The sequence below is a fragment of the Gymnogyps californianus genome, chromosome 2, assembly GCF_018139145.2.
Source record: "Gymnogyps californianus isolate 813 chromosome 2, ASM1813914v2, whole genome shotgun sequence".
NCBI lineage: Eukaryota > Metazoa > Chordata > Aves > Accipitriformes > Cathartidae > Gymnogyps > Gymnogyps californianus.
The window spans coordinates 23564246-23589375 of NC_059472.1; the positions used below are offsets into that span (position 1 = coordinate 23564246).

Genomic DNA, 25130 nt, shown 5'->3' on the forward strand with positions numbered 1-25130 from the left:
CTGTTAAATAACTTCTTGTGCCACAATATCTTTGTTTGTTCCACAGCATCATTGATTGATGTCGACACAGCCGTGGTAAGAGAGTATTTGATTAGTTAATATCTGGCACAGAAACGGGAAGAAGATCGCAAATGTATGCATTTGCATATGTGGCACATAGCATTGTTTCATTTTTTTTCTTTTGTTATAGAGAGGTAGATTTTATAATAAACTAAACTATTTAGGAATGCAGCTGGCTCAGGGGATTGCTGATGTCCCATGTGATCTTTTTCCAGTAGATTTTTGGTTCTAATTTGATCCAGATTATGATTATCTAAAGACGTTTTGTGGCATATGCAAAATCACTTGATTGTCACAGTCCTGTTCCTAGTCGGCTCCAGTCCACACCACAGAAAGTACAGTCCTAAGTATCACAGCCGGCACTCTTTGTGGAAAAGACAAGGATTCACTGCCTAAATTTTCTCTCACTAAAGTCAGAGGTAAATTTTATTTTAATTTCAATGGAGCACAAGCAAGAAATGATTTAGCATTAATGCCTTCCTTCACTCCTCAAAAGATGATCCCTTTCAAGGACACCACGAAGAAGCGTCAGCTGTTGCTGGCACTACAGTATTTTGGAGAGGAAAAGAGGACTGCAGATTCTAGGCTGGTAACTGTGGCACCTTTTGAGCAAACAGTCTTAATATTCATGTCCAAAAGACAACTGGAGCAGGTGCCAGAAACCCCAGGGACTGGGTGGACTGGGAAGGAAAGGACTGCTGTTGTCTCTGTATTGTATGCCTCAGTATTTTCAGAAGGTTTATTTGTTTTGATGCATCGGGATGCCTGGGGTCCACTCGGGTCCAAAACCGCATTCAGCCTTATAATCCATTCAGAAACTGGAGTGATAGGAAGCAACTCTGTGCACTGACTTAATGGAGCTGATTATCTCTGCCCTCCTTCCACGGCTCTTCCTCCAATGTATCCTCTATCCTTTTTTTATCCCTTATTTGCACAGTCCCGAACTGCCCTTTATCGAGAACAATAAGGAGTTGGCTGTATATTCCACAGTAATGACGTCAAAGAATAATAACAATTAGCACTTCATTTAGCATCTTAACTATAACACAAAGATGCCTAGCCAGCAGTATCTCAGGCACATGGGGAAACTGGTCACATAGAAAAGAATTTAATGACCTGGCCAGCCATGAAGTAAGCTATTGAAAACAGCAATCAAGATTTTTTTATTTGCAGACCTAGGTCCATCCACCAAAATATTCTGTCTCACCAAGACTGTCTTTTATAGGAAAATTCCTCATATATAATTTATAATGATAGTAGCCATGAAACCTGCTATGCTTTTATTCCAATTAATTTCGTATCCTCTTTTTCTGACATTACATAATACAAGGGCAAGTTGAGTGGAGCTTTTAAGATCCCCTAGACAACTGTCCCTGCCCTTTCTCTCCTGGTCTCACCGAATGACTGCATGAGCTCGCCTCAGGAACAGCAGTACCCTTGTGGACCAGCGTATTTCCTTAGACCCCCACAATCAGGTTATAGATATATCTTGTCATTCTTTCTGCATGACATCACTAACATTTGGCTTTTTGTGTTAATCCACATGGGAAGAACTCTTGGACAGGCATTCTTCATTTCGGTCTCAACTATTGTAACAAACTTTTCTTCAGTTTGAGGAATGTTGTCCAAATCGCACCTATTCAGACTGCTGTTGCACAGACCATTCTCCCAGCTTGTAGCCGTGGCTGTATGATTTCTCTCTGCAATTTTCTACAGACACTTTCCTCTTCTTTAGTCCCATCAAAGGAAAAGCAACTTCTCTTCAGTTTTAAGGGCCCATCTCCGCTGTCATTTGATGTCAGCATCTGCTGGCTTTGGCAAGGGAGTGCAAGGCTTGAATGAATACCTCGCTGCACAGGAGGGGCTTCAGTTTTTTCAAGGCAGGAATTTATAGCATTTAGTGTAAATCCCACAGAGAGTCCCCAAGAATAAAAATGACAATACCACATGCAGGTGGTGATTAGGTGGAAACCATGGGCAAAGCACATATGTGCCTCATTTCAAAGAAAGGTACAAAACTGTCGAAGGGACATCTAGAAAGGATTACAAATTGCCTAATTGGTTTCTAGGCTTGGCCAATCATTTTAGCAAACTCTATAAAGATTATTATTTCATGTATTCTGGTTATGACGGCTGCTTGGGCTTGACGGCCACTCCGGAGATCTGGAAAAGCGACTGACGCGTGTGGTGAGGGCAGAGGGCACCGGCCTGCTGGGGAAGCGCTGGGGCAGGGAGCGCGCAGCATGGCGACGGCTCTCGGCTGGTGCGAGGCCTGCGGCCCGGCGCGGCGCGGCCCGGCCCGGCCGCCTTTGCCGAGGGCGCTCCGTGCGCCCGCCTCCGCCCCGCACCACGCTCGGGTGTAGCCTGAGGGCACACTGGGGAGAAACGAGGCGCCTCGGCGGCGGGCGGGCAGGCCGGCGTGGTGCTCGCTGTGCCCGCCGCACAGCGGGTGTTCGGTGCCCAGGAGGCCTGAGGCGAGGGAAGGGCCCTGACGGAGCCCCTCGGCACTGCAGTGTCGCCCCGGGCGTCCTTCAGGTGGGCGGCACGCCCTTCTCCCACGACTCTTGCTCGGCAATGGCGAGGCCCGACACGGCGAGGCCGATGGCCCTTCTCCCCCCCACCGCACGGGTCCCGCGCGGGGCCGGTCACTCCGCTCCCCTCCCCCCCCCCCGGGAGTGCGCGCATTGCCGGGTTTGAGCCGAGCCGCTCGCCGTAGCCAGGCCGCCGCCTCCCGCGCATGCGGGGTAGGGGGGCTGCAGAGGGTGCCCGGCCGGCGGGGCGGAAGGACGTTGGTGGGCCCGCGCTGAGGTGAGCCGCGCTCCCGCTCCCTCCTCGCGCCGCCGGGTCCCCTCTCCCCCCCTCATCCCGGCGGCCGCCAGCCGCCGCTCTCCCCTCGGCCGCGGCCCCGCGGCCCGTCGCGGAAGCCCGTGACCTCTGCGCGTCCCTGAGGGTGGCGGGGACGGGCCCGGGCCCTGCGGCGGCGGTGGCCGCCCTGCTGGAGGGCAGCGAGGGGCCGGAGCGCCTTCTGTGAGGGGGGCTCAGTGCGGGGCTTGTGTCAGCCCGGCCACGGCGCTGTGGCCCCTTCCTCCGGTAACGGCGGCGGGGCCGGAGAGAGGGGCCTGGCTGTGATGGTTCCTCTTCAGTGTGAGAGGAGAGTGGGCGTCCGCGGCTGTGGGCAGCACCAAGGCCTTTGGGGAGAGCTGAGCCACCTCCTGGTCTTCGCTCCCGCTCTGTGACCCTGTGAGCGCAGGAGGCTGCACCGGGGGCAGCACCCTGCGGGCAGCACTGCCTTGGAGCCGCTCTCTGCTGAGTGAACCTTTAATTTGTGTTTAGAGACAGCCACCTGCGTCAGGCCTTGTAGGTTTCTATCCTTAAATGGATAGGAAAAAATCCTTTAATGCAATAGAATTTGCAGTTACTTTAAAAAAAAACAAACCAGAAACTAGTTCAAGAGGCATGTGCTTTTTCTTAGAAATGAATGAAATGTGATCAGCGTTCTGAACATCTTCTGGCGTAAACACCAGGACAGCAGGCCAGAAATGGTAGACCCTGCAGGGAGGGAAGGATTTAGTATGAACAGTGAAGGCTAGTCTTGATTCAATGAGTACTGGATGTAAGGAGTCTAAAAACTTACTTAAAGTCATGTCATAAATAGGTTGTTCTTGAATGTTGTCCCATAAATATTCTCATTGAAAAGTCAAATAGAGAGGAGCACTGTTGCTTATGTTGTGAAGGTGATTATTACACAATACAAAAAGCACAATCTTTCTAGAGTAGGGTTACAGAAAATTATTTACATAGAGCTGCTTGTCCCACAATTCTCTTGTCTCTTTTTTTTTTTTTTTTTTTCTTTTAGGAAGTATAATCACCATGTCATCTGCACTGTTGCCTAAGCCACAAATGCGGCGCCTTTTGGCCAGGCGGATGAAGTTTCACCTATTTGGGGCATTTTTTGTATCTGTGGGATGTGCGGCTTTATACAAGGTGAGCTCTGTAGTCATTCAGTTATAAACTGGACTCATGAGAGTGTTTTAAGAATTCATAATATTTTTTTGTTGAGATTTGGTTGAGCTGATCATCAGAAAGCTTTAGTAATGTATTTTTGTAAGCATGTTTCCAGAACATAAATAAATCTTCCTAATCTTCCTTTGAAGAAATGATACGAATAACCTGATGCTTTAAGCTGTGTGATCAAGATCACGCAATTCGTGACAGCTTAACCTTGAGTCTCCTAGTCCTAGACTACTCTTGATCACTCGCACGATTGATGCACATTAGATAGTGTGTGTCTCTCTCTGTGTCACAGTATCTGAGACTCAAGAGAGTTGTCAAAGTCTTATTTCATCTCTAGACTGATTTCAGAAAACTTGCTCATAAGCAATTTGGAAAACCCATCGTTCACACTGAAGATATCAGTGTGGGGAAGGCTAACATGGTCCTTTTATCCTTTCTTTGGAAGTATCATGTGGAAATGGAGCATTACATTTCCAAAAAACCCACTTACAGATTGGAGTTTGTTTTTCGTGGTCCTTAAGAGACTTCTGACAAAGATAAGAGTGGTAGTTGTTCTTCAGTGCCTTTACTAAATAATTCCCAGATCTCGTACACAAAGCAAGCAACACAGTTTGAATTACTGTGGAAGAACTGGATCTTGGTTTGCCCATTGAACTCATTCATATACTGTTTGCAGCATTTGAGTACTCAGGAAGCTATTGATAAAAGTGACTAGAAATTAAGTTAATTTCAGGTGGTTCATCACAAAAATATCACAGTTGACTTAAACTTCTCGGAGATCAACAAATGTCTATCAGAAACAATAAGCTTGCACAGTTAAAGCTCAACATCTACTTAACTTGTTTGTTAAGAGGTAGGCAAGCTTGTTTGTGGTCAGACTTAGAATATTTTTTTTAATAGTTTGTGGTTTTATGCCTTATTTGGCACCCGCACGTTAATACACTAGTAAAGCAGCAGACCATATTTAGAACAAGTAACATGGATCTCAGTAGTGATTTACTTTGTTACATGTTAGATACTGTTGGACAAACCCACCTTGGACTTCCTTTCACATTTTTGGGGGCTTTTTGAGCATATCCCTGTGCTTCAGGTGAATGAGTATCCAAGGAGTCAGGATTGTGTCTTTTTATGTTGGTGAGCTGTAAGAGTGGCTTGGCAGTCTTGTCAAATTTTGCCAGACCTCTGTAGTTGACCTACAGTGTAGCTCAAATGTAATACATTGTTTTAGGGTGCCATTTTATCTGGAGTTATAGTTTTGCAGCTGCCCACAGGTGCAAAACTTGCCATAATGGAATGTTTTATGTATAAAACTCTTAGCAGGGAGAGCATTGGACACTTGAGTGCCAATATAGGTGGAGTGTTTCTGGATTTTAAAAGTGTAATATGTGCTATCTTGTAACGGGCTTTCTTTTTAAGGTTTCACTTCAGACATTTGTTTTCCTGACCAATGGTCAGGTAGCCTGAACTGTGGATTTGAACAAGAACAAATTAATATTTTACTAATTTGAGCTAAAGGCTTTTTAGACTGATATCCACTGATACAAATCATAGCACTAATAGAAAAAATATCCTGTTCCTAAAGCTTTGCAAGCTTTAATTTTCTGTGTGTTGCTTTCCAGTTTGGAATTGCTGATCCCAGAAAACGAGCTTATGCAGAGTTCTATAAAAACTATGATCCCATGAAGGACTTTGAAGCCATGAGAGCAGCTGGTGTGTTTGAGTCTGCACCGCCCAAATGATGGTAACCTGCATTTACAGGTAATAAGCTACTCCGCGTTAGAACAAGAGTAAGTTAGATTGTTTCAGTGAAACATTGTGATTCTATTTGGAGGCTCTTCCTTTTTGATCAAATAGAAAGATGCTCCCAAAGAAAAAGGATACAAATTGCACTCGAGAGACCTCTGGGTAATAAAAATGTGAAGAAATACAGGAGCTGGGGAGCAGGGAGTAAGGGCATAATAGAAAGCTCCTGAATACCTTTTGGGTAATTTGTTTAACTTGTGTGATATAGGAGACTTGCACAGAGTGATGCCAGGCCTTTCCCTCCTCAAGCAGCCATGGAGAGGAGACAAAGCTCTTGTATTAAACTATAAGACTTGCCTGATACCACTGTTACGTTGATGCTCTCACGTCTTGAACTGCTTAGCTTTGGGCTACCTATATCTACTACTTACGTACTTGTGGTGGTACAGTGAATGAGAAAAGGGAGAGGCTGTTTCATAGCATGCATCTTAATGTAAGAAACGGAGACAGCTTCCCCACATCCTTTTGTCTTTTGAAGTTGGTGAGAGGGGGAAGATAACTAGTCATGAGGGGAAATATATTTAAATACATACATATATATATATATAAAATTTGCAATGGCATACAGCTCAGTGTACTAATATTCAGATTTTTGCCACACTGAATTAAGCTTGAATAGAACTTTGTTCACGATACTATTTTCCTAGCACTTAACACTGCCTTTTGTTTGAAGACTACTAAACTTTGTTCTCCCTTACTTGTTATAACACCAGGAAAAAAAAAGTCTTGATTTCAACCTTGTCATAGTTATTAATAAGCACACTTACTAAACTGCACAAGCTCATGATGTGACAACTCAATAAAGAATTCCTCCCCCTTTCTTGATCCAAATTTCTTACATTGAGTTCTCTGCTTCTCTTAAAATGACTTCAAACTAATCTAGAATGATAGCTTTTTCATTCTTTTGGAATGTTTTCATATTGTGATCATTATGTGATAATCTGTGGCTCTAATTATCCTGGCCAGCTGGATTTTCTCAGCCTGTTTGTTTAAAGCAGCAAGATTGAATAAAAGATTTGTACTTAACACTATTAATACTAAATTCTGTTGTGTGACTATCTACAACTATCTGGTTTCTGTATAACACAATTACATAAAAAAAAGCAGAGCTCCAGCTCTTCTAACAAATTTAAAAAGAAAAAAAAATGTGGCATTCCCTTTGGGTTTTTTTTTTTTTTGTGAGGGGGGGAAACTTCTGTTCTTTAGCTATGACTGCAGCAAAGATAAATAATGAAATGATAAATTTACCTGGTTTTAATCTTGGTAATTCTGCCTCTGGTTCGGTCCTATTGCTAGTGCCTATACAGGCACTTTAAACTTTCTTAGACACTGGAATTGCATTCTTTAGTCAGGTGGCCTTCATCAGAGTATTCTGAAAGGCCATCTGGCAGTAAAATCATTTGAAACAAACACTGTCAACAAGGATGCATGTTGGATATTTAATTGGAATCATGAGCAGGATTTTTTTCAGTGCAAATATAAGCTGAGAGTGGAGCTCTGTTCCCATTTGCAGCTTAAAAAAAAAAGAAAAAGTTGCACATTGTGTGCACCTGTTAAAATTAAATGTTTCCTAAACGTTTCTTCCATTCCTTAATTACACCAGCTCAAAAGAAAATGTGAAAGACAAATCTTTATATGTGATGTTGTTTGAATTGCTGATGCTTCTTATTCCTCAGTCTATTTATATAAGAACTAATATTTTTCACTCCTTCATAGTAGAAAGAGGTTGGGTTTTTTGTGCCTGAACGTGAATACATAAGTAGAAGAAGGGGAAAACAATGCCAGTGTCTCAAGTGTTCTGGAAAGACTGTGAAAAAGACAAGTACAGAGAAGAGATGGAAGACGTTTTCATTTGCCTCAGTAGCTTAAACCTTAGCTATGGATGTTGGATGGAGGTTGCATTTGGTGCTTTTTTGGTATAGTTACTGAAAGGGTACAGTGGTCATGCATGCTCTATGTCTCCCATTTTATTGGAATATATTCTGTATGTGGCAGTGGTTTAACCTCATTGAATACTCACTCTGGAATCAGTATGTAGCCCCCAAAGTGAGGAGAGGGTAGGCAGGGAGGAGAATTCATGAGTTAAAGTGTTAGCTTGGCACTCTGCAGCGAGTTTGTTCCTGCTGGGCATGTAGGCAGCTTGGTACTTACGTGTTTCATCTACTTGGCGTGGACTTTGTGTGGTGATACTGATAATGGAAACTAAGGAGTATCCTACCTCCACAGCGTGCTCAGTAATAGAATAAAGGGGCAAGCTAAGAGTTTGGTGCTAACCACTTGCATGACTCTTGTCATGGAGCACAGCTGGTCTTGGACTGTGTTCAATGTAATGTGGAGAAGCAATTTGAATTTGGTTTTCTTCCTTCCTTGGTAGGTTGCCTACACCACTTGTTTCCTCTCTGGCTCCTAACTGAAAGCTGCATTCCTTTCTCTTTCAGGCCCTTAGCAAGATTGATTCAGTTATCAGTGCAGCATATATAGTGAATCTGATGTACTGTGCAGTATTGTTCCAGCTCTTGATTTGTTCCATGTTTCACTTCTGTTTGCCACATGAAGGGTGTGTGAATCTTAAACCATCAGGAAATAACAGGGGGAATTCCTCTAGACTAAACCACCACATAAACATTTCTCTCTATTGCTTTGCATTCATACATATTAATATGTTTACTTAGAGCATGAAGTTTGTCCAACATAACTTAATATTTTTTTTATCTTGCAGATCCCCTTCAGTCTAAGGAGACTTGATGACCGAACCTTATTTGTTCACTGAATGGTAAAGCGTAATGCATTTCAGTGCATGGCACGCTCTAATGTAACTCAATAAATAAAATACATATGTCAGTGGCGCTTAGTTGTCTTCATTAATATCGAAATGCTAAAATGCTCAGATGCTGTGAAGAGTGGTGGAAAGTCTTCATAAATTGCTGAAGATGACTAAGTCTAGTTTTCTTTCCCCCAGGAATTATTTGCATCTCTGTTTTGGCCAAATTCCACAGATGATAACAAAGTGTATCCCTAAGCAGTTACAGCTAGGCTGTCCCAGCTGCTGATGGGAATATGCAAGAGGATAGTTGTTACAGAGAGGGAGAGACTGGATTTCGGGAAGGGTCTGTGTTACCTCTGGCTTCACAAGGTGAACTGACCTTGAAATGAAAGAATTCGGAGAGGAATTCTGGAAATATACTAGCCAACCTTCCTGTCTTTTTCTGCTGCCATCACTGTATTGCCTTCCTTACAGCAGCAAACTGTTACATCAAGACTTACAAACTGTGCAAATGCCCACTCTTATACATGGTATGTTACTCTAATTGGGAAATGACTCTCAGCTGCAGGTATGTTCACATATATTTGATGTAGAAGGGGAAAGAGGGTAAAAGCAGACAAAATAAGAAATACTTATTTTAGGGTATTAATTACAGTAACGAAAATCTTTCTTTGCATGCTTCTGGACACGTATCGTCTCCTTTTTAATATCTGGAAGTAGTCAGCTAAGCATAGTTTTGATCTCTGCTATGTTCCGTGTAGTCCAAGACCTGATGCTCTGTCTTCTGCCACGATACCCATCATTTGGAACACACTGTGTGCATTGCCTGTTGCTGAGGTTGAAGGTGGTACTAGGACTGCAGCTCTTGATTGCTGAATGTGGGTACTAGGAGCAGAGTCAAGGCTGATTGTGTGAGTGGGAAGGCTGCTTTGTATGAAGCAGCATGACAAATTAAGCCATCTGTGTTGTATTTGAAGGTCTTCAGTTCAAATCCTGTTTGGAGTAACTCTTATTATTTTAAATGGATCATTAACTACTTAACACTTAATAGGTATCCATGAGCAATGTTCGGACTAATGAAAGCACGTAAGTAATGTATTTGATCCAGCACACTATTACAGAGCAACATGGGATTTTCTTTGAACTTTCCATACAGGCAGTGCTTCCTTTAAGCAAAGAAAGAATTTGACATTAGTGGTGCAGGGGAAACCATCTAGTAATCAAAATACCCCTGCTCCTATCCATGTAAACCAAAGCTTAACAATAGCAAATGATACCCATTTATCTTCCCCATGTACAGTATAAACATTGTGTGCCATTAAGTACTGACTAACATTTTCTCAGGCATGTCTGCAGGTTTAAATAGCCAGGGGTCTTTAGTCATACTGACAGCTTCAGAGGCAAAGAAACTTGCTACTGCCAGGTGTGCAGGCTAACAGGCCTGACTTCGCTTGCAGCTCTAGCCCCTATATTCTTCCCAGTTGCTATGAATTAATTTTTAAATTCCAAGTTTCTCCTAAACTGTTACAGCCAACAGCAGTTATTGTTGTAGTCTACTGTAGTAGCAGTGTTCCTTCAGTTACCAGCATGTGTTGATTTAAAGAAATTGGAGTTTTGTGACTGAAGATAGCTTTCTGACCATACAGCAGAGCTCAAAGATGTCTCTGGCTAAATGTACTCAACTGCAACAATGAAAGGTGAGCTCTAACTTTTATGTCTGTGCTTTGAGAGTCTGCAGGTTATAATTAATTGTTGCTTTCTGTAAATATTACGGTTTCACAATAGATGCATAGCAATTACTTCCTTTCAGCAGGCAATGCCCACCAACCCATCGCTCGCTTTCCTCTGGAGTGGGGAGGGAGGGCAAAGCTGGGTACCTAACGTGGGAGTAGGCAGAAGGGCTAACCCTCTTTTCTGAAATCAGCACCAACGCATCCATTTTCCTTCCCCCCCGCCTCCACTTTTGTTTTTCTTTTTGCCTTTGCCAGCAAGAGTTCAGCTAACCCTATCTTACAAACAATTGGAAGCGGGACTTTTAGCATAGTAGAAGACCGACCTGTGTGAGTTAGACCCTCATCAGCTGCTTGTTACGGGGTCTGGCATGCTGTTTCTAGGAGATGCAGAGCTGAAAAACGTGCTTGTCTGCTCTGAGACCGTCCCAACTGTCTGTAAAGGTTTTTGTTATATTTATGTATGAAATAATACATAAAAAGGAATTGTTTGACCTAAACTACTTTGGGAAAGGTCTTGCCGCGTATCAGCCTGACCATGCCTTCAAATTTTTGGCTGGCTGACTTTATTCTTGAGTGTTTGAGGAATGATTGATTGTTCTGGAAGCAAACTAAAAAGATAGATTTGAAGTCGTGAGCTCTCCAGGTCTAAAGAGCATTATGAGAGTAGGCATGTTTTAAGAGTACACATTGGAGTGCTTTAGCAGCTAAGTACAGGCAGCTGCTCTTTGGACAACTTTGTTTTCATAGTTCACACAGCTCATATGTAGAAGAGGCTGATTTATATGCTGTCTCCACACATGTTTCCATACATGTGGTCAGAAGGGGGAGAAAGAACCTGCCTAATGCAGTGAAGATGCTAGCGTAATTCACTGAAGAAGAGTGTAATTCAAGCAAGTGTTTATCCCAGGAGAATATAATTCGGGAAAAACAGAAACGTATCTTAAACAAGGGCTGCAATCTACAAACTTTTAGAAATTAAACTGCTGCCTTCCTTCATTTTTTACAGGTGTGTTTGCATCTTCTTGGCTGGTTTGTGTACTACATAAATAATGAACAGATTAGTTTAATTCAAATGGTGACTACAGTGCTGTTTTGATTCAGTCACAAAAGCATAAAACTTTTCAGCACACGTTTTTTGGCAAGCTAATCATCAGGTTTTACTTCCAAAGCATTGTCATGATCAATTGCATTTTCTGCTACGTGACAAAGTCCAGTGACCAACTGGAATCTAATGAGGTCTACGTGAAGCTTCTACGCCTGTCTTGTCATTGTTCTACACAGTGACCTGCTCACTCCCTTGTAACTGAATGACCAAATAGCTCACAAAAACAAGTATTATAGGAATAGCTTTATTATCTTTAAACAATCTCATTATATTACAATTTATCCACCAATATGCAAAATTAGAAGTATTAAACTATTTCCATAAAATATTCAGGAATGAAGCATGTGTGTGTATATACATATACATTTTTTAAATAGTGTTATTTGAATGATGACTAAGTTACTAAATCACTGTATGAAATGTTGATAATGGATGGGCTTATTTCACAGTCAGAAAAGGACAATGCAGATCCCAGGCTTCTGTATTTTCAGTACACAAGAGACACAGCTTTTAGAAATACCTTTTAACAAAACAGAACTCACAAGAAAAACACTGCAGTTACTACATTCTTATTTACTGTGCATTTGGTCATATCAAGTATGCATAGACGTTATTAACTATAAAGCGTATGTATCTGCTCCAAACGATGATCAGGTTTTATTCCAGTTCTTGTCTCCAATTCCGGCCATGTTTAGGAATCCCCAGACAAAATTCATGTCTGTAAGTACATAGAAAAGGGGAGAAAAGTAACATGCATAGTTGAAAACCAAGTAGGCTTTTTTTTTTTTAAATAAAACTGCCGTAGCCAGATTTGGTTTATAAAGTAATCTAACTGTGCCCAGAGACAGTGATTTCTTGTCTGCTACAAACTGTAAAACATCTGAAAAATAAGGCATTTAGAAAGCTCCTTTGTCTTGATGTGTTTGACACCATATTCGTAAGTGTATCGTGATGACATCATTAACTATTAATGTAATTTGCACCTGTGGGTCCCTACTTTTCGATCAACTTGAAGAAAAAAAAAAATCTCACTTTGCTTAGCGCAAACATGTTTGAAAGGTCATGTTTCCAAATATCCCTGGTTTTATCTGTTCAAAGATGATACGCATAAAATGAATCAGGGCTTAAGTCAGCACATACTGTGTAGTGGTGGCAGATCAGAAGGAAACGAGACCCAACAAGGCTATACTTAGCACCTGCACATCTATGTTACATTGAGCTTATAGATTTTTGGTAGATTTTAAGGAGACTAAGCTCTGTTTCTTAAATTTCTGAACTGCATGTTACTGGCTTCCAGCTAATGACCAGACAATGCACAATGTCATATATACATTGCAAGTCCTTCTGAAAATTTGATGGTGGATAAAATAAAGTTTCTGTATACAGACAGTTTTAAAAATAAATTCATGTTGTAGTTCACGTTTTGTTCTCCAAACCACACAAAGGCACCAGTTTACATTAATGACTAATGTCCTGCAAAACTTCAGTCAAATAAAGGAAGCTATTTTAAGGTTAAAGTGGTGCTAAAACCCAGCTGTCACTAGTAACTTAAAACAGCCACACTGGGTTTTCCAGATTTAGTGGGGGAAAATGTTTTGCCTCAGGACGTACATGGGGGGAGTGCGTGTGTGGGGGGAAAGGCTCAGCCTTGAGCAAGTTTTTACAGCTGAGTTATAAACCTGGTTTATAACAGAAACTGGCAGACCCTAAAATATGATATAGTAGGTATTGATACACATTTTGTGTGTGCGGCGAAAATGTCTGTATGCACACAATTTTTCCATATTCTCTGATTTTTGGTTATTGAAAAGAAAAAGGATTTTGATGGAGCTATAGTCCAAGGCTGTTCCTTTTCACTTTATTCATTTGCTAGAACACTTTCCTTCCAGCACTAGTATTTTGGCTAGGGAGCAGGAATGTTGTCAAGATTAGAAAAGCTATTGGGCTTAACTTTGTTATCATCTCCTACCTCCTCAAAAATTGTATTCATCTCTACTTGATGTAGGTTACTGCAGAAAAAGCATTACTTTCAAAATGGTAAGGTATTACTATACTCACCACAAATAATTATTAATTAAATCCTTTCCTCAAGGCTTTATTTTTCACCATGGTGAATTTGCTAATGAATACTTGGGCAAAATTTGGATCAACTACATATTGATATGTTTTCATTACAGTTGGTAGGTGTTCGGTAGCCACGGTTTGCAATGCTGGCGCTGGCGCGGTGCTGGGAGCGAGGTGGTAAGATGTCTTTGTGATGTACTCCACAAGGCGGTTGTATTGTTGTTCTGATAGTCTCTCTCTGGCTCCATCTGCCTGAAATTAGATAAGATAAAATAGTTACTGAGTAATCGACAGTAACTGAACTTACTCAGTAGTAAGGACAATAACTTCCACATTACTTCCTGTAGTTAAAAATCTTCCTCCCTGGGATCTTTCTTACAATGGTTTAATGGATGTTTTAATCAACAGTGTTCTCCCATAGTTTAGTGCTTGGTGGATTAGTCCTCTCCTTTGCTGTTTTGGACGCTTCTGAGAAGCTCTAACTCTGCCATATAAAATTTAAGCAGTATCTTTTGAGAATTTCAGGGATGGACACCTTGGTCAAGAGTAGATCTTTACAACAGATGAACTCTTTGTAGACAGGAAAAGCATCTGAACCTGTTTTAGAAAAATGCCAGTAGCTCTTGGCAGTGCTTATCAGATAGCAATTCTAATTAGCAAAAACATTTTCTCACAAAGTAAAATTAAAGACAGCCCATAGCTACATCTGGGCAGTTAAGTTTAACTTACTTGATTTAAAATAAAGACTAGAAGCTACCTTCCAGGTGAATGTTCTATGATGGGATATATCCATCTGCTTCTGGTAACCAAAAAAGCCATTCTGGGTCAGAGGACCCACACAATTACATTTTTTTAAACAAAAGGGTTTTAGTAAAGATGGTTTTGGCATGTCGTTTCTGGAGAAGAAATTAAGGTGTCTGTGCAAACTGCCTTTTCCACCACCATGAGCTGGAAGGACTCCTCTGAAGAAACCCCTTTTATGCAGGCTGAAATATGTAGAGGTTCAAGGCTCTAGCAAGAGGGATGCACGTGACCTACCTCTAGTGCAAAAAAATACAGTAAAACAAATACTGTCAACAGAAAGGTGGCATCCACCGTATAGTTCCAAGCAGATAAAGTATTAGATGGAAAGCCATGGGCAAACCTGGCTTTGGAAGATCAATCTGCTGTGCCCTTTTGTTGAAGAAGAAATTGAAGATGACTATGACTAGCTTGAGAAGGGAAAGCATGCAAGCAGGCATCAAGCTAGTTGCATGGTTTCAAAAAAATGTATTTCAGAAATACCACCATGGGTGCTACAGCGGCATCACTAGCAAAGTCATTCAGAAGAGAAGTTATTTCCAAACTATGACAATGAACCAAAAGGCAGAAGCTATCCTAGGGCTAGGCTTTGATGCTTCCTTATTTACACTTGGAGAACTGCTGCCCAGTTTCATTTTTGTAGGGTCTAAAGTGTCTTTGTTTGTTGGACGTCACGCTAAGGATTCAAAGACTGCTATCTTCTGACTGTCTTCCAGGGAGTTTTACACATCCCTCACTAGATGTGATGATATTTTCAACCAGTGCCATTGCATTGAATTTAACATCCGCAATCAGTATCTTGTCACATCTCTGGACTGCAAGGCTCATTTTAAACAAACCATTGCTTATTTGAAGAAAGAATTAATATGATTGATTGATAGTGACAGATGTCACATCCAAATCAAAACAGTTCCCTCTGTTTTTTTTACTATGCTTTTGGAGATGGATTTGCCGCTCAGCAAGTAGAAACACTCCTGTTTTCAATCATCACCACAAAAATGCTAGAGGAAGCAGGCTCATGAACCAGCTCCGAAGCTCAAGGTTGGAGCCTATGCCTAGAAACAGCGGAAATGATGAAGTGGGCAGAGGAGAGCGTGGTTTCCGTGAATGACCTTAAAGGGAGGGAAAAATCCGAAGGCAGACTGCTGCAGCAGACTCACGGCTAACAGTGGAGAATGGTGTCTGAACCACGTCTTCAGTCTGGTGGCACAGAAAAAGTATCTCAGCAGTCAGTCTGTTTTACCCATTGAAAGGAGAGAAATACACTAAAGTACCGCCTATGTAAACTAGATTTTAACTTACGGGGTAAATCTTGCATGTAGGAGGCTCCACATTTTTTCCTGATTTCTACTTCTAGGGAGGTAAGCCCAGGGGAAGCTGGGTTACAGTTCTGCCTCCACACTGACCAAAAGACCGAAGTTATCAGAGATGGAAAGGGTGCTGGCATCCCACTCACCTACTCTTGTGAACCCATTCTTCATTCAGCCCCAGGCTATACCCCACAGATACAGCATAATTATTCAGGAGGAAATATTAACTGCACTTGGATGGTCTTCCAAAGTAACTGGGACCCTACTTGCTTCCAGATGACTTCATCTGCAACCGTCTGCTTCTCCAGCCCGTTTCAGTTTAGCTTATATGGTCAAGACAACAACAGAAACTTGGAATTGCTGTTATTCTACATTTTTTCCTAAATGGGACCTAACATTGCCACTAAGTGCCTTAGCCCACTACTTTGAACAACTATAATGTTAATAGCCAGACCATTCAATGAATCAAAACTTAGTCAAGTCAAAACTTAATGCACCTGCTAGAGGAATCTTAAAGATATCATGTCCTTTCAGGCTAGAAGGCCATACTTTTGGGTTAAGAACTCCAGAATTTTTCTAAAATTCCTCCCATTACGGCTTATAAAATATAAGCCTTCAGCAATTCTAACTCTACAGTAGCTACAGCACTTTTGTTGTGCAGTCCAGATGTGTCTGTAGGACTGATGGGCTGCTTCGTGCACACTGACTAAGGAGATCCGGTTCTTTAGGGTTTTTTTCACTGCTTTGAAAAATCCAGAGGCTGGTTTTCGGCTCCAGAGATGATAACATGTAGCACTATCATGAAAACCCTGTTGCAGATCATCACAAAGAAATTCTGGAATATCTGAAATTCCAGGACCCTTCAATTTTTTGCTGTCTTCTCGATGTTATGAGCTATACCAAGAGCAGCTGGAAGAGCAGGCCTTTGGAGTTTGATGTCTGTCTGGAAGCAAGCAGTGTCTCAATTACTTTGGAAGATAATCCAAGTACAATTAATGCTTCCCTTTCAATAACAATATTGTCAGTGTCAGTTTTCAAGCATCCATCCAGGCTATTCCTAGCCAGATGGATTAAGTTACATATTGTGGAGGCGAACAAGCCATCAGGCAAACCTATTGCTGAAGGAGTCAAAATATGCTCTATAACATCTCTGGTGATTACAGCTGTAGAATAACTCATGTTTTGTTTCCTAATAGTTCCAAGAAGCTGAGGAGAGGGAAGGGGGGAAACTGTTTTGGGCAGAGCTGAAACAAAACTTTTGGCAGTTATTTTTGTGAGCAACAAGACAAAAAAGTGGATTTTTATAATGTTCAAATGAAATGTTTCAATTTGTTGTATTATTTCTAGGATCTTTGACTAAATTAATCAGAAAAATAGACATAATTTACATTTGGTAACATTACCTCTGTTTTGCTAAACTCACCATAATATTTTGGTTGACCTGACTGGGCATTTTCCAGCTAAAAATTCTGGCCATCTTTACTGATGTCATCATGTATCGACGTGTCTGCACTTCAGCTGAGGACACCTTCAGTGCAACAAGATGGCCTACCATTAATATTTAGGAGCTGTGTCTATTTAGGTGTAGGTCCGCAGCTCTCAGGCTGCTCACCTGCAAGTCACAGCTTGCTGTTCCTAACGTTCCTTTTCCTAATCACATTCAAAGAGTTTTTAGAAGCTCTTGTCGGGGAGCTGAAGGGGAGGCCCTGGCTCCCACCAGCACCAGCGCTGCACACACGCCCCAAGCACCACAGAACTGACATGCTCAGCTGCAGAAAGGAAATTACTAAGTATGAAATTACTCTAGGTAATTACTAAAACTTCATGAAGCTTTTGGAATCTTTTATTATGTAGCTGCCTTAGCTTAAAAAAATTTAAACTTTCTTATTCTTGTCTACCTTACTTTTAACTGCTCCTCCTTATAGCACATTTCTTTGAATTTTCACACAAATTTCAGCATCAGCGTCTGCATTCTGAAGGACTATTTTGCCAGGTCTGTTTTGTACAGCATCGCTCAGCTTTTGCTGTCTTGCCATCACTAACTTTGCTCCACCTGGGGCACAGGCACTCTTCACTGCTTTTATCATGCCATACATTTTCACTGCATTCTCAAGAGCCTGTGTCAGCAAAAGAGATTGTGTACTGAGGCTGGGTGGCTCAAGGCTTACAGCTCCTGGTATTGCTACGCCACTGGAGCAGGACTCCCACGTTTCTATCCACAACTTCAGAAAAAAAAATATGTATTTGGTGCAGTACCTCCAAAGCAGGTCACATTTACTGCGTGTACTAGCGTGTGTATGTGGGAATGTTGGACTGTGCACATGCCATGTAGGGTTGCGCTGTGCATGTACAGGAGCCGCTTGCCCAGAAGTCCTACACATTCCCAGCTGCAGCAGCTGTGGGGACTAGAATTAGGCTCCCTGTCCCTCGCCTTCCCTTCTCCCAGACAGGCAGCCCCTCTGCCTCATCACCCTCTTGCAGCAACCTTTGGCAAGCAGCCTTTCCCCCAGAGCAGCTGCCTACTCCTCACCCCTTGGATAACCAGATACAAAGACAAGAGCCATCACACTACAGCCTCATAAAAAAAGATCTGGGCTGGTGCTAAAGTTAGGGTTAGGATGGGTTGAGTGCATCAAATGCCTTAGGGAGAACAAATTATCTTCCTCTTCCCAGGACAGTAGCTCTGGACTGAGCAGGATAGTCTGGATTCAGTCTGATGTGTGCCTCCAGCAATCACTCAGCACTCAGGGATAAAAAAGCTGAGCTTTGCCCACTTGCATCAAAATTTAAGTAATGCCTCATGTAGCTTTGTGGTGAGAGAAGGCAACTTCAGTCAACAGCACTCTGTGAGACTGAGGTTAGTGGAAAGACAATAAATGTAAACAGAGAATTCAGCACTAAAAAAAGCTTTCACAAAAAAATGCAAGCGCTGTCATGACACAGATGAAGTCCTTGCTGTGCTGGAATCGATGGCAAAACTCTTCAGTGACTTCAGCAAAGTTAGGATTTTACTGAAGGTGCTGAAGTCTCCCCTACTTTTCAGCACACCTCATACTTCATGGCGTTTTACATGTTCTGTTCTTATATTTGAAACAGAGAAATTTCTGGTATAGCAGTCTTTGAACTACCTGACACGCTTTTATAAAAACAACAACTGGGACATGCGTGTTTGTTTTTGAAATGATCTCTCATATGATTCCACTTGAGAATTTAATACAATAAACATTGTTTCCCGAAAGTGTAAAAATATAACATTCTTCTACCATTAAAAGAAGATAATTCATCCAAAACCTCAGTATTCAAATGGCTTCGAGATCTTTCAATAGGAAGATGAAGGATTTATGCTCTTACTGGCAAACACTTGGTGCATCCAATCTCAGCAAAAGAACTGATCCATTTTAAAGTTAGCATTTGCAGAAGAAGGAAGATCTAAGGAAGTAAATACAGCTAGCGGCCAAGCAAGACCATTGCATTGGAAGTGGCAAGATAAGAAACATGCTGAAAGGAGCATGTATCAGCACCACTGAACTGTTAAACCAGAATTCACAGAAGAATAGAAGGAACTGTTCTCGCTGTGACTTTGTAGGCACAGGCAGCAACGCTGACTTGCCAAACAATAAACACCTCACACACATGTAGTCATGAGAACCTCTTCAGAAAAGAGGTGGTGCTTACCAAGAACCCAGACTTCCTCTACTTTTTCCCTCGGAAAATTGCTGTCACAGATGTGAAATGTCACGATCAATAAGAGGACAGAAGGGAGGAGACACTTCCCTTTCATCCAAAGGGCAACACAGTCAACTGTGAGGTGCGTGAAAACAGCAGGTCTCCTGGTTTGGCACTTAGACCTCTGGCCTCCTGACCCAAAGGTGAGTATGCCCGTTGCCAAAAGCATCATCATCAGTGTAACTTTATCATCGAATGAAAATCGTACTCAAGTGTTTACCTCCAAATCAGAAGGCACTCTCTGTTGTTTTAGCTGCACCTTCAGCAGGTCTTTTTGCTGATCATCTTCCAGACAATCGATTTCAGTCACGGGGAATGCCTGCTGCTGCGTGTCTTCACTGATGCTGACCACAAAGAGCACCTCTGAGGTGAGGAGCAAGCAGCCTTCATGCTGCTGGCCTGATCCACTCACAATCATGACGTCTAAGGCCATATGGACCTCTGGCCTTCCTAGAGATTGCAGCATTTTCCTGCATTATCAAGGGGGAAAAAAAAAAAAGAAAAAAAAAGAAGGAGGAGGGAAAAAAAAAAGTAGTAGTCAGTGTTATGCATTGGATCCTCCAGGAAGGACTTGTTTTGATCACTAACGTTTTTACTTAAGCCTGTAGCTATCACCTACAAATATAAAATAAGCCAGGGAGTATATTCCAAATCTCCATTACTGAAAGATGTAAGACTTAAGATTTAGAGAATAAATGTGAAACTGTTACTTATCAAAACTCCTTAATCACTCACTGCAAAATTGGCCTAATAACCGTGCTAGGTCAGCCTATTTCCCATCTTAATAGAAAAATTACTCTGAGAAGCGGCTTACAAATTCGGTGCAGAAAATAAAGCTATCTTCACTAACAGCTGTTTCTGGAGATGTGCAGTATTTTTCTTGGGCTTGGTGCAATGATAAATAAGTAAGAACTCACTGAATGCCATTAAATAAAGATCAGCTCCGTAGTTCCAAAGCTGGAAGCAGATCAGCAGCCCATCATTTGCAGATTGGGTTTCTATGCACTACCTTTGTGTTTAATGTTCCTAAACAAACTGCCATAACTCAGCTTTTCCTAGGGAAGCAGCATGTTAACTTGACCACAGGCCAGAACCTATTAATAAACAACGTGGATGTAAAAATGAGCAAGTGTCTAAATAATTTTACCAGACATATTTGACGTGGCTATTTGGAGCCTGCTCAACATGTTGATCATTTGGATGAGAGCGCTGCTTGGGAAGCTGAGAAAGTCCAGCTCCATGCAAAATACCTGTGGTAAGAGAATTTAAGTTTTTTAGTAGTTGTTTTCTACAAAACAGTTACATGTTGCAGTGATGTCATCTGTTTAGAGCAGTTCATAAAATACTGCAGATCCAAAATGATGTCACATCTTTGGAAGCTGTAGTCAAGATAATTCATTAAATATTACAATGCAAGAGTTGTGCACTTAACCCCGGTGATCTTGCATTAGCGAGAAACAAAAAAAAAAACCCACTGCGTGTTCTAAAAATCAGCCATATACTTGCAATCAAGAGAAACATAATACTCCTGAGAGCCATCATTTCAGAGTAGGATCGGACACATCACTTAGGATTTATGTAGAAAAAATCAAGACTGTTGTTAACTTTCTTGCTTAATATTAAAATACTTCCATATACGTGTCACGATTGGTACAAATTAGAAGGCAACTTTGCCTAGATACTGTATTTAAATGTTCAGTTACTTAATCCAGCTGTTAAACACAGATCCATATACATTTATGAGATCTCCCGGGGCATCTGGTTTATTGTCAATTCTTCTTAGTGCCAGCACAGAATGGAGACTACAAGAAGCAGTTAAACAGGTTTCTAAATAGACTATCCAAAGCTGAAGATGATACAGTATGTATGCTTTCAGATGGCTTTCAGTAAACTTTTAAAGATGAGGTATGGTCACCAGAAAGAATGAGTGGGTTGCAAAAAAATTCACAAATTAAGTAGTTTTAAAAATTTTTACAAGACAGACAGGAAGTAGGCTATGCAGCAAGCACTAGTGTTATACGGTTTAGTGCAAAGTTACTCTTTAAATAAACAAAAATTTTCCTTTGTCTAATTAAACATTCCATTGAAGCAAAAGGCATTTTTGCATAAAGGGTGTCAATAACTTAGATTCCTTTTTACACAATGGATAATAATTTAAACAAAACATGAGCGCTGAAAAAAACCCTTTAATTTTTAGCACACATGTTGATGGTAATACTTAAAAGCAGCATCCCAGTTGTAACAGTTGGCTTACCGAGGTTCTCAGCATTATGTGAGTGAAAATGTTATTTACAGATGGAGAAAGAGAGAACATGTGTTTATTTCTGTGTGGTCCCCCACCCCTCGGTCCCCCCCCAAGAGGCACGGTCCCACTTCCAATCCAGTTGTGGGTAAGAGTTACTTGAACTCTTGTGTGTTTTCCTCTCACGCACTGTCAGCTATTATTGATACAGTTTTTATGTTTTTTCCTGGCTAACTCTTTTTGTCACATGCTCATGGAAAACATGATGTCTTGTATACTATATCTGCAATGAAAAGTGTCCCTCTACTGTTACAAGTTTCTTGATAAAGACTGCAGCGGAATTAAATTTAGAAAGAATAATGCCATGGGCAGCAAAAACAACACACAGGCAGCCGACAACAGACAAAAGTTTCTGATTTTACCGATATGGGTTTTACACCTATGGGATGCATAATTCAGAAGAACAGTTATTATTTACACTCATACAAACAAGATAAAATTAATTTGAAAGAACTGTAATAATTACATGTTTCATTATTTCTTTAAATTGATTGCTTCAAGGAATGAGTTCTGAATGTAATGGGAAGCATGGAAACAATATCCTAAACTTAAGCCCTAGGAGAACTACTCGTATTCTAATCAACACATCACAAACATAAATATTGCTAGCGATTAAAGGCTTAAATCTTCAAGATTAGTCCGGTGTAATTAGTGAAGCAAAATTATTGACACATTGTCCTTGTGTCAACAGGTCTCCCTGCTTTTCTTCCCTGAGTCCCCTCCCTCCCCCCTTTTAAATATCCAAACCAACAGCTTTGATTTATTGATACTGGAAGCAAAGAAATTAGTGTATTTTGATATTTTATTTTTATCTTTTACAGTTTTTGTCGCCCAGATGTATTCACATCAATCTGAAAGGATTCACCACCACTGCCACTAAGCGCTCAGTCTAGCTGGAAAACCCACCTCTGGTTGTTAAAAGGTTACCCGTGTATCCAAAAAAGGGGCCGTCTTCTCACAACTTTCCAGTTTAAAGGGGATGCTCCCACTACATGATTCACTACTTTCTCCCAGGAACATAACTCTCTCTGCGTAGAGATAGCACAACTCTTTCCTTGCCATAACAAAGTAATCTCAAAATAACGCTCTAATTGGATATAGTGTTGCTCTAATACTTTCATGTCAAAAAAACTTTTGTAAGCACATATGTTTCTGTAACTAATTCTACTGTATTCCAAGAATTACTTCATGCTTTCTGCATTCTGTGTTTCTGTGGCTGTACAACGCTGATCGGTAACACAAGAGAGAAGCACAACATAATGGCTTTTAGGAAAACCAGCACAACTTTTGTAACTATTCATGGTGGCATTTCTAACTCTTTCTCTAAGTCACACAGCTACTGAGCTGAATAAGTAAGACACAGCAGGTTGTATCTGAAGAGCATTTTAAAATTTAAACGGAGATGTTGGAAATAGAGAAACTCACCGTAACCTGTTTGGGAGACGAGCTCAGCTGCCCCTCCGATGGGCTTTGTGAAGACGCCCATGATTCCTTTCCCCACACCCGAGATGACCCCTCTGGCTTTATGCCCAGCTGAAGCTTGGGCCTCAGATACTCGCTGAAAATTCTGCATTGGTTGATCCACGATCCCAGCAATTGCACCTGAAAAAACAAGAGTCCCCAGGAATTAGTGAAGATTAACATCCCAGAATAAAGGAAATCTTACTACTGGACCTGAATGTTGCTTGGATTACAGACTATACCCCACCCTTCTTATACAGCTATTAAGCACGCGACCAATTAGCTAAACAATACCTTAGCTTCAGTTTAAGTTTAATCTCGACTTCCTTTTTTTTCAATGTATTTTACTTTTTTAAACATTCAGATCACTTAACTTGACAGTATGTTTTCATCTTTCAAGTACTTTCGCTCAATGCTTTTGCTGAGTTAGTTTAATTTAGCTCATTCTGTGTAGCAATTCTGAAAATGTTGGGCTTGGAATAAAATCCACCAGTTTTAGAAGACTTGAGCTGCTACGGAAATGAGATTTTCACGTAAGCTTGAGATTGACTTCATGAGAATAAAAACTGCCTGTATTCAATATATCATTTTTATATCCTCTTCCACTGCCAGCAATGTTCATAAGCTAATGCAACTTTTGATATATTACTAAGATTAGCAGAATTAGACTTTGAGACTTTTTGTTACTTTTTTGTAAAAATGATCATATTTTACTTTAATGTGCATGGGTCAAACTTTTACAAGTGACACAGTGACCTTCCCAGCTTTTAGTATCAACAGAGAACTCCGACTTAAATCTTCCTAAATGTAAACAGGTATGTGAGGTGGTACATTTCTTTGATCTTGAGTTTACTCCAGCCACTTAACCACAGACATGTCTCTAGTTATTGTAATTTTGATAGATAAGCTATTTGGAAATCACTAAGAGTACGAGGATTGGACAAAGTGACATCAGTTAGAAAATGGTCTGCCTGATCCGAGGTTCTTTGCTCAGTGAAAAGCAAGTTTGCAGGCTCCTCGGCTAGCTCTCAGCTTGCACCTTCAGCTGCAAATATCAAGATAAAACAATTATTTATGGAGTAGGACCGAGTGTCACCTTGGTAACCAGGCATTTTTACTGCAACCCAGACATCTTTGAAGATTCTGCTTTGTATGTGGAAGCAAATCCAGGCATAATTCCACAGATTCGGACAATCACAGCTGAGGTATTTGGCCCCATGTGTTTACCAGCGTGACATGCACTAGTCAGCTAGCCGCTAACCGGTTTTCAGTGGTTTTGGTTACTGTTACTGGATAAACGGAGAAGTTGCTGACTTCGAACAACAAGAACTAATATTGTACTTGTATACTGGTATTCTGTCCAAAGAAAAGACGAGGATGAGAAGCAGCACACATTTCCTCAGATCCTTGTCCCTGGGATACTATCTATCAGCAATTCAAGAAACTTGCATCCCCCATAAATGCCTCCCTCTCAGAGAGACTGCTTCCAACTTCTGTATGCGTATCCTTTACTGATAAATGTAGAGTATTTCCCCAGAAAATGCTGATCTAGTTTTAATGTGATACCCAGTTTTTATTGAGCTCACTCACTGAAGCTGAGCGTGCAGCTGAACATTCACCCTTTGTAGCACAAAGACCATGAAGCTTCCTTAATGCCATGCCACGGAAATGATACAATTTTCAATTCAATTCTGTTTCATTAGTACTTACCAGCTGCTCCTGCTGCTTGACTAAAATAATAGCCCAACACCGCATTACACAATTGGGATTGTTCATCCAGTCTTTTCTTTTGTACAATTGTGATGCATTTGAAGGCATAAAACAATACTTGGTGTTCTGCTAAGTTACAGTATTACGCTACCCTGTGACCTCCTTCACCCTATCTATTGAGGTCATCCACAGCAACTGCACTTTCAGAACAGAAGTTATTGCCTTATTAAATGTAATCCACCTAAGTCCTAGCACTAGTAAATTATTTACTGCAATA

The 25130-nt window shown here is 41.2% G+C and overlaps 3 protein-coding genes across 3 annotated transcripts in view; 2 read left to right on the forward strand and 1 right to left on the reverse strand.

Moving 5' to 3' along the window:
• Window positions 1-1027, forward strand: part of RGS22 (regulator of G protein signaling 22) — a 75569-nt gene extending 74542 nt beyond the window's left edge. The window contains exon 27 of the mRNA XM_050915643.1: window positions 998-1027. Coding sequence (XP_050771600.1) covers window positions 998-1027 — 30 coding nt within the window. The remainder of the gene's footprint in view (window positions 1-997) is intronic.
• A 1813-nt stretch (window positions 1028-2840) lies between these two features.
• Window positions 2841-8723, forward strand: LOC127013170 (cytochrome c oxidase subunit 6C). Its single transcript, XM_050891853.1, has 4 exons — window positions 2841-2868; window positions 3917-4044; window positions 5694-5832; window positions 8597-8723. Exons 2-3 carry the CDS (start codon window positions 3931-3933, stop codon window positions 5811-5813), a joined length of 234 nt encoding a protein of 77 aa, XP_050747810.1. The 5' UTR covers window positions 2841-2868; window positions 3917-3930; the 3' UTR covers window positions 5814-5832; window positions 8597-8723.
• Window positions 8724-11717: 2994 nt separating this feature from the next.
• The window catches only part of VPS13B (vacuolar protein sorting 13 homolog B), a 484683-nt gene continuing 471270 nt past the window's right edge, over window positions 11718-25130 (reverse strand). The window contains exons 59-63 of the mRNA XM_050892705.1: window positions 23108-23284; window positions 20528-20630; window positions 19601-19850; window positions 13538-13795; window positions 11718-12197 (exon numbers count right to left, since the gene is read on the reverse strand). Of these exons, the coding sequence (XP_050748662.1) occupies window positions 13550-13795; window positions 19601-19850; window positions 20528-20630; window positions 23108-23284 (776 nt within the window). The 3' untranslated portion in view covers window positions 11718-12197; window positions 13538-13549. The remainder of the gene's footprint in view (window positions 12198-13537; window positions 13796-19600; window positions 19851-20527; window positions 20631-23107; window positions 23285-25130) is intronic.

Excerpts from the sequence above, each read along its gene's own strand:
- LOC127013170 (XM_050891853.1), top strand. The coding sequence starts at position 3,931 with ATGTCATCTGCACTGTTGCCTAAGCCACAAATGCGGCGCCTTTTGGCC. Across the intron at positions 4,045-5,693 it reads GATGTGCGGCTTTATACAAG|TTTGGAATTGCTGATCCCAG; the intron begins GTGAGCTCTGTA and ends GTTGCTTTCCAG.